At 39.3% G+C, this 9730-nt stretch overlaps 1 protein-coding gene across 1 annotated transcript in view; it reads right to left on the bottom strand.

Annotated features, from left to right (window-relative positions):
* Positions 1 to 3037: 3037 nt before the first annotated feature.
* LOC106679092 (golgin subfamily A member 6-like protein 26) overlaps positions 3038 to 9730 on the bottom strand; it is a 21897-nt gene continuing 15204 nt past the window's right edge. The window contains exon 5 of the mRNA XM_067051841.1: positions 3038 to 5179. Coding sequence (XP_066907942.1) covers positions 3181 to 5179 — 1999 coding nt within the window. The 3' untranslated portion in view covers positions 3038 to 3180. The remainder of the gene's footprint in view (positions 5180 to 9730) is intronic.

Below are 9730 nucleotides of genomic sequence, written 5' to 3'. Positions count from 1 at the left end.
CTATTAACAATGATTCCTTGCCTCTTTAGATTCTCAATCTCATCCCGTGTATGCTCGCGCAATGCTTGAGGGTATCGGCGCTCCTTTACGTAGGTTACCTTTTCGCGCTTCAATTATATTTCAGTCTCCCCCGTTGCCGATAACACCTCGCCCTCTTTGAAGAATGTGTTCTCGAACTCCTGCATAATGCACGGTCTCCAACTTCCTTCGCTACTTATTGCCCCCACTTGTACGCTATCGCCTAATCTCTGACACAGAAACAAGTATCCCCCTATTATGATATCCCATCGACCTGCAGTACTCTTGACTCTCGCGCCCACTTTAGCCAACAAATCGCACCCTATAATCGCTTTATATCCCCGAGGCATGCTCTTGACCACATGGACCGTAATCGAATCCACTACTCCCCACCGACTCAACCCCATACATGCCTCCCCTCGACGCTACAGGGCCCACCCAGGGTGATTAGTTTACACTTACATACCTTTACCTGGGGTGTCTCCTCTCCTTCACTCAGCCTTTCCAACACTCCATTGCATAAGATGGTATTTGAACTCCCTGTGTCGACAAGGCACAGCACTCCTCTCACGCAGATGATAGGCAGACCGCCACGCTTTCCCCTAACGCTACAACTCACCAACATGCGGCCGCTCTCCCTTGGCATACACCTCAGATTTCTTCCTGTCCTCTACCTTCGTCTTCCGCTCGCCTCCCTCCTCTTCTTACCTTTTCGAAATCTTTTTCACCTCCCTCCAACTCTGTCTCCGATGTTTTGGCCGACTCTGTCTCCGATTCATATGATCTCCTAGAGATTCTTCTTATCCCCACTCTCTGGGCGTTCACCTCCATTGGTTCGCCGTGGTTTGTATTTCTCCGCCTGAATATACATGGACAATGCCTATATGCCCTTAATTTCACACTCATGGCATTTTGTACGAGGGCACTGTGCCACCAGGTGCACGGTCCTGCCGCAGCCATGGCATCTCCGGTCCTCTCTCCTCAAGCTACTCTTGGGCTTGCTGCCTTGGTTCGGTCGCCTTTCTCCGGTCCCGCTTCATTCCCTTCCGCTATTTCGGAACTCTCTTCTTCTCCACGAGCTTGGTGCAGCTTTTGGTCGACTGTACGAGACCCTTGTCCAGCCGGCCTCCTCGACTCCCATCCTAGCTTCCTATTCTCTTGCGCTGGCGTTCATCATTTCTTGTGCACAGTCCATGAACGTGCGATCTCTGGGCAAGACCTCTCGTTTCCCTGTCTCCCTGGCTAACTGCACTTTTAGAATGGTGGACAGGAATTCCATAATCCCTTGCACCTCCGCTATGCTCCTCGTCTCTCTCATCTTATCCGTAATTTGATTGAAACGAGCGAGGAGGACTCCAGCGAACTGCCCGTTGCTTTGCCTTGGCTTCTTCTCTTCGCGGAACATCCGAAAAATGTCCTCTTTGGGTGTCCATCTGCCCCCGTCAAAAGCCTTTTCCAATCTCTCCTTCACCAGGTTCCATGGTTCCATGGCGTTTCCTGATCGGCCTGGATATGATTCAGGATGTTTTGTTTTATTCGACAAATCACAGCTCCTCTTAACGAACTAGCGTCCGCCCCGCTCAGCAGTTTTTCCCCTCATTTTGCCCCTATTCTTGCTATCAGGTGATCTCCACCTTTTATAAAATAATTCAGCTCACCTACCTCCCCAGTGAATTTCTCTAGATCTGAGACAGCCTTCCTCAATTCCTGTGCTCTCCCGGAGCGAACCTTAATCTATTCCAGGGTGGTCGCATGTGCTGACGCCAAGGTCGTTGTCGGTAGTGGCGGAAGCCCCTGCTCTTGTGATTCGACCATTGTCGCTGCCGGAGGATTTTCTGGAACCGTTGCTCTCAGAATATTCTCCATAAAATTTCAGCCTAAGCTAAAACGAGAAAAGCCAAGAAAGAGAGAGAAAAAAAACGATTCCTTTATTGCAATCGTATTACACGGTCTGAAACTCCCGGGTTTCGGCAGCAGTTGTGATGAGTCAGAAATGAAGATTTTAAAAAAAGGAAAATAGGGGCACGAAATGAGACACGCAAGCTCAACTAAGGTACTCATTTATTCCACTTTCTAATCCTATACATATACATTCTGGCTTGTTGACATGGGGAGTTTAAGTATTAAGAGTCATAATACCTATACCCTGATTATAACTTGTATGCAGACACGTAAGCTCACAAAAATGTCTGATCTTTAATCTAACCTTTATTTACCGTACATTACCATACAATCTGAAGAAAAAGTGCTCATTTCCGTAACTAATCTATTCATATTAAGCTATCTTTGGAGTGTGATTCTTTCGTTAGCCACTTCGCAAAATAAAATATAAATAGAGTTACCTACCACAGCTGTAATGCTATTATTTTAAGGCATTTAATTAGTCATAATAGTTATGTATTTGATACAAACTAACGAGTAAGAGCATATCCATATAATTTGTTTTTTTTTAAATACACAAAAGTAAAATTTGTAATTAATATTAACAAATTATTTATTCTAATCAGTGAGAGACTGATATTTTGAATTATATCAAGAACTAAGGTATTAAATGCTTTTTAACACCCAATTATACTGCGAAAAATCACTTTCTATCATCATCAACCTGGTTTTGGCCCCTGCAAGATATTGCCATCATTTCTTCGACTTGAGCAAGGGTCTTTCAAGCTCTATTCCTGAAAGTTCTTGGTCACTCAAAAAAACCCCCCAAAAAAACAGGTTTTTGATTTATTCGTACAATTCCAAAAACCAGAATAACATCTATAAAGTCCCCACAAACTTTATTAATAACTTCAAGTGTCCAATGCTTCGGTCGATCAGGCCATCATCAGAGACAATCTATTAAATTAAAACATTTATGATAAATTATTATTGACAATAATAACAGTTTTGTTGCACACTTGAAGTTTTTAATAAATAGTGTTGGAATTTTGGTTGTAATTTATTTTAATTGAATTATAATTTCAGTCTCCCAACAAGATATTAGAAAATGTATACCAAAATAACTTTCTAACACAAATTTTAAAAGTGAAGAAGTGTATTGTATTTCTACATATTGTGAAATTATCACGAGTTTCAATCATGAAAACGTTTTAATTAATTCAAACACTATCATTGGAGACCATAGTGACACAAAACGAATGCCTAACTATTTTAAAATTTTCATAATTCATATATCAATTTTTTTTTCCATTCCTTTGATGATTGTTTAATATATTTTTTATTTCTCTTCAGTTCCAAAGCCCTAATTTCAGTTTTTTCCTTTATTTTTTTGTAATTATTATCATCACTTGGTTGTTGATCTCCATTATGTGCGTCTACCTCTTTACTGGTATTTTCAATCCAACTGGACCACTTTTCAACAAAATTCACAACATCTGTAGCCCACTTTGACCACTTTTTCATATCTGCAGAAGTTTTTATTGGTTTAGAAGTTCTTGGGCGTTCACAAACAGTGGTTGCAATCATAGCTACTCTTTTTTTTCGAGCGATTTTAGTCCGGTTACATATTTCTTTTTGCTCTATTTTTTTTACCTCATAGTAACATCCTTCTTTGTTTTTTGTAACACGGTACGCACCTATCGTCTTGACACCTGATGGTGCAGAAGGTATAATATGTGGTTCTTCTGATGTTATAGCATCTCGCACTGATTCATCCTCAGTTAATGTATCGGGCTCTGTTTTCATTTTTGTGTCTTCTTCAACCTCGATTTGGTCTTTGCCTGGTACGTCTCCTGTAGCAGATTCATCGATGCCAACATCTTCTGTTGGCGTTTCCTGTGCATCAATATCTTCACCTTTTTCCTCTGTTTCCGCTTCCTCTTTCTCCTTCGGTTTTTCCTCTTCAAGTTGCTTCCTTTTTTCTTCTTCTTCTGCTTCTTCAAGTTTCTTCTGTTTTTCCTCTTCCTCCTTCTGTTTTTCCTCTTCCTCCTTCTGTTTTTCCTCGTCCTCCTTCTTTTTTTCCTCCTCCTCCTTTTTTTCCTCTTCTTCCTTCTGTTTTTGCTCTTCGAGTTCTTTTTGTTTTGCTTCTTCTTCTTCTTTCGCTTTCTGTTCTTCAATTTCCCTTTGTTTTTTTTCTTCTTCTTCCTGTTTTTGCTTTTCTAGTTCCTTTTTTCGTTCTTCTTCCTCCTTTAGTCTTTCTTCTTCTAGTTTGTTCTGTTTTTCTTCTTCCTGCTTCTTTTGTTCCTCTTCCTCTTTCTTTTTTTCTTCTTCTTCTTTCTTTTTTTTTTCATCCTCTTTCTGTTTTTCCTCTTCTTCTCTCTGTTTTTCCGCTTCCTCCTTTTTTCTTTCCTCTTCCTCCTTTAGTCTATCTTCTTCAAGTTTCTTCTGTATTTGTTCTTCCTCTTTCTTTTTTTCCTCTTGCTCCTTCTCTTTTTCCTCTTGCTCCTTCTCTTTTTCCTCTTGCTCCTTCTTTTTTTCCTCTTCCTCCTTCTTTTTTTCCTCTTCCTCCTTCTTTTTTTCCTCTTCCTCCTTCTGTTTTTCTTCTTCCTCCTTCAGTTTTGCATCTTCTTCTTTCTTTTTCTTTTCATCATCTTCCTCTTTTGATTTATCCCCTTCTTCTTTCGGTTCCTCTTTAGTTTTTTCATCTTCGACTTTATGAGTTTCCTCATCGGGCTCTTTCTGTCCTTCTTTCTCTTCTTTCGTTTTTTTTTCATCTTCTATCTTTGGTTTTTCTTCTTCTTCCTTCCGTGGTGGTTTTTTTTGTTTCTTAGTAGGATCTTTCTCTTTTTTTGGTGCTTCAGTTTCTGATTTAAATGATAATACAGTTGACGATTTCTTTGCTGTTTCTGGGCTTGGCCATTTAGTATATTCTTCACAAATTTTCTTGTCCGCCTTTTCCAATTGAAGCGTTAACCATACAGCAAACCTTTCTGCCAAAAATACTTGGATTCTTTGCACCTTATTTTGAGGATCATTGAGAGTACACCATTCCCCAGTTATTCCGCACATTTGATTTAGTATATTTTCAGCAATTGTCTCAACTCTTTTTGAACGTGTAGCACAAGTCAATGACACTAGATAATCAGTTATTTTAGCTGTTAGCAATCTTTCGAACTCCTTTAACCAGTGTTCTTTGACATTTAGATCGATTTCGTAGCATTTGTTGGATTTTTTTTTTTTTTTAGCAGTTTTTAGAGATTTAATGAACTCCCCAGCTTTCCTGTAAAAACAAATGCACTTTAACAAATCATTACTTTATATAAGTATGTCATACGCCCTTAATTGAATTGAAATATAATGGCTAGTTGATTGCAGATTGATGAATTCAAATTTAAAAAATACTATGAATATATATTGTAGTGATATTTTACGTCTTTTATCATATAAAATCAAAAAAACAGAGACATGGAAAATTGTACAATTAAATCTGAATATTTTACGAAAATTGATTAATATCAATAGTGTGGAGAAATCATTGTTGTCCTGGCGTTAAAAGAATGTTTTATACTTAAGGAGTTACAATTTATTCCATAAGTCTAAATTTTTGCAAGAAATATTTGCGATTTATAAATAACTCCTTTAGAAAAATGGGCTTAAATGACATATCAAATCATTACATTGATAAATAACATTTATTTGATCATTTTTTTGTGAAATGAATATTTTTTAATTTTTAAGCAATACATTTTAAAATTTAAATGTTTAACACTAGAATGATTTTTGTTAGGAGACCTGACAGTCTAGATAAAACATACACCGTTTACCATTCGCATGTAATTAGCGATATATAACAATTATAAGTGCTTATAAAACGTGTAATTTAGTAAATAGTAGATTAAGTTTTTAAAGGCTTCAAAAACTATTTTAAACATAAACAGAGGGTGTAATTAAGTAAAAGTGCGTATTAAAATGAGATTGTCAATTGTAATATGATTCATAAACTAAGCAAACGGATCCAACAGTTCCTTCTGAGCATTAGCAAGGCCAAGACGTGTATCACATGCAAGTGTTATTTAACAATTATAAAAATCAATATAAGGTGAATAGGATAATTTAGGAAATATAAATAATCACTGAATTGTTTTATAGTGATCCTTATCAAATAAAAAATAATGTTCCGACCAAAATATTTTAAGCTTATCCAAGTGAAGTTGTAAAGTTATGGATTTGAAAATAATTATGAAGAATCACTATGAGGAGGCCATCTCAACAAGCAGTGAACTTCATTTGAAATATTCACATACTACGTATATATAGTAATAAAGAAGAATTTATATAATACAATTTAATATTTAAATTATATATTCTTGATAGTAAGTTGTTAAATAAATATGTATAAATTAAACATTTGTGAGCACAAACAATAAAAAAGAGAAGAGGTAGAGAGAACTGACCAACTCGGTTGTTACTCAAAGACTGATCTTTGTTGAGTCAAGTTTGGTATCTGCTATATATATGCTATTCGATTAGCTGATATTGAGTTACACCACCTGACTGAAACTCCCACCGCCAGTTTACCAACAATCCTCGTTAACACTATTGTGTACAGAATAAGATATATATATATATACATCATTGATCTGCTGATCACCTGACATTGAAATAACAGCTGACTAAGGCTGTAACTCCCCCCACCAGTTTAGGAACAATCCTCGTAAACTTATACTATACAATAAAAATAATATAAAATATAACAACAATCACTATTTACAATAAATAAAGTATACACAATAAACAAAACAAAAGATTGACAGTCCTCATAAACTCTATTACAAACTAAAAGTAAAGCAAAACAAAAATAAAATCAAGAATCTATACAATTTTTAAAAAAATCAACATAATTTATTCAATACATCTTCATAATCAGAGATAAATTAAAAAAAAAATTAAATTACCACTTACCCCAGTTTGATCCCAACTGAAATTGGGCTGAGTAAATGGGGAGCGAGGGTACTCTTGTAGTACACGTGGTGAATAGCACGCTGCGGGAGTATCATTTGATTGTCGGGTGTGATTTGTTGGAGAAAGTGAGGACTAGTCTGAGACTGAACAGGGGTAAGTGTCATGACTCAACTGAGGGAACGAAATTTTGTTGCCATAGGGTCAAGAGGAGTGAGGAGGTGCGATTTCTATTGCATGAAAGATTGGCGTCACTTCATTCAATCGGAATTTCGGGATATTTTTTTTTTGTTTGGGGAAAACTTTGCACCATATAACACTCAAAACAGAAAGGGTCACGTACGTGAAAGAGAGAAGGTATCCGCAGGCGCTTCACCATCATATCCGGGAGGAGTTAGAGAAACGCAAAGAACATGGGAACATAGTCAATAGTACGTCGCCGTGTAACAGTCGTTTGTGGGCAGTTCGTAAGAAGGATGCGCCGGAGGATCAGTCAGAGAAATATCGGGTGGTGATAGACTACCGCAAATTAAACGAGAATACCATAGGCGAACAATATCCGATCCCTCGTTTTGAGGACATACTGGACAGTTGGGGGGGGGAGGGTCACAAAGATGTTCAGCATCTCAAAGTGGGATACCACCAGATAATGATGCATCGAAGGGACCGACATACGACGGCATTCACGTTCGAGAGAGATCACTATGAGTTTATGCGGATACCGTTTGGATTGAAAAACGCCCCTATCACGTTCCAACGGCTCATGGATGAGTTCCTACGAAGCATCGACGAATCGATATGCCAATTGTATATGGATGACCTTATGATCTTTAGCAAATCCGAAGAGGAACATGTGGCGCACTTGAGGGTGCTGTTTCGGAGAATTTGGCAATTTTTTCTCACATTGTCGCAGGAGAAGTCGACGTTGGAGGGAAAGGGAAGTAAACTTCTTGAGACACACGATATCATAGGAGGGGTCAAGCCCGATGTGCATAAGGTTGAGGCGTTGTTGATGATGGTAGTGCTCAGGGATGTAAAAGGTAATCGCAGACTTTTGGGGGCCTTAACTATACCGACGTTTTGTCCCGGAAATGACGGATAGGTTGGTCTCGCTCAATAACTTGTTAAAAAAAAGGTTCCAAGATTATAATTACGCTGACGATTGAAGATAACATTCGACGTTGTATGAAGGAACTCCAAAAAGAACCGATATTCGCGTTTCCAGACTTCCAGAAGACCTTCACTATTACAACTGACGCGATACGAAGCGAATACGCGCTGGGAGCAGTGCTGTCCCAAAAGGGCGAAGGGAGGGGTAGGGAGCCCCCGGTCGCGTATGGCATCAGGTGGTTGACGAGTGCGGAGTCGAGGTACAGTGCTCTCAAACGGGAATTGCTTGGTGGGGCAGTAGACCATTTTAGACCCTACGTTTTCGTTTCGAGTCCATACACACCACCGTCCACTTCAATGGATGGGGAAACTCGAGGAGTCGTCAGCAAGGGTCCACGGTGGAAGGAACTCCTTGGGCAGTACTATATGGAAATAGTGTACAAGCCGGGAAAGAAGAATGTCATGGCCGACTGGCCCTCACGGCTCGATTACAGTAAACGATATAGAAGAAGAGCAAGCAGCGCTATCGGGCGATGTCCGGCAGATCTTAAGAGAGTGGACACCAGGGGAGGATGAGACCCAGGATATATCGGGACAGAGCGAGGGAATTCTACCATCGGAAGACGGGAGCTCGGAAGGAGACAGACCCACGGAGATGGGGGAATCGGAGGAAATAATTAATGATAAGTCCCGCCAGATCGTCTGGAAAACTAGGACACCGGGTCTGATGAAAATCTAATATGGGGGAAAAGGGAACAGCGAAATGTCAACTATTTGGTCGGCACCGGGGGCCAAGGGGGATCAAATTTGTAGAGCCCTTAAAGACGCCTCTAAAGCAGGGAGGACGTACCACATTTACGTGGGTAACGCCGTCATCTGGGATAAGTTTAAGAGGCTGCGGCGGTCAGAGCAAATAAGCGTCGATCGGATGTTGTTTCGGTGTACGCTAATGGTGAAAATTATTAGAGATGAAGACCGGCAGAAAGAAGTTACCCTTGCTTATCACCAGGACAAAACGAACCATCGGGGTCTAAATGAAACGTTAAGGCTCTCAAGCGAAAATATTTTTGGCGGGGGATACTTTGAACGATACAGGACACCATAGGGGGTTGTAGTGTCTGCCTGAGTTTCTCGCCTCAATTTGAGAGATGTAATGGTGGTAGTTAAAATTGGGACCATCGTATACCGCAAATTAGGAAGTAATCGCGGAAAGGAGGTATTGCGCTATGGGGGCCCATTTCGGGTGATTACTTTTCGACAGCACAACGTTGTCACAATAGAAAGTTGAGTGAACCACGGAAAAGGAGGACGGTTCACCTTGAGCAATTAAAACTTCTTGATATGTCACCACCTAGGGACCTGGAGTGCCTCCTTCCTAATACCAGGGAAACTTTCCATACAGGGTGGGGTGCACAATCTTTTTTTGTGTATGTAAGAGATGGTTCTTTATTATTTTTTCCTATTCTAATATGTAATGTGTAGATTCTGTCCTAGGTTGTAAGAGGAGTTTTACTTCGTCTTTGTAAATGAAGGAATAATTGTTTTACTTTAGTTTTAATTATGTTACTTCACATTTTTGTAATCTTGTTCTCTAGCTGTATGATAAACTCTCATTCGGTTCACGGTTGCTTTGGTAGTATTTTTTATTTCCTTATTGTTATTAGTTTACGAGATGTGTTACGGGGGAGTTATGATACAAGGGTACCCGTTATCTCCCCTAATACCTATTGACCTATGTAAATACTGTACAAATGTATATATA

This window comes from Halyomorpha halys, unplaced genomic scaffold (assembly GCF_000696795.3).
Source record: "Halyomorpha halys isolate HHAL.00 unplaced genomic scaffold, Hhal_1.1 Scaffold177.1, whole genome shotgun sequence".
In the NCBI taxonomy this organism is placed as follows: domain Eukaryota; kingdom Metazoa; phylum Arthropoda; class Insecta; order Hemiptera; family Pentatomidae; genus Halyomorpha; species Halyomorpha halys.
This window is presented reverse-complemented; position numbering and strand designations above follow the sequence as displayed.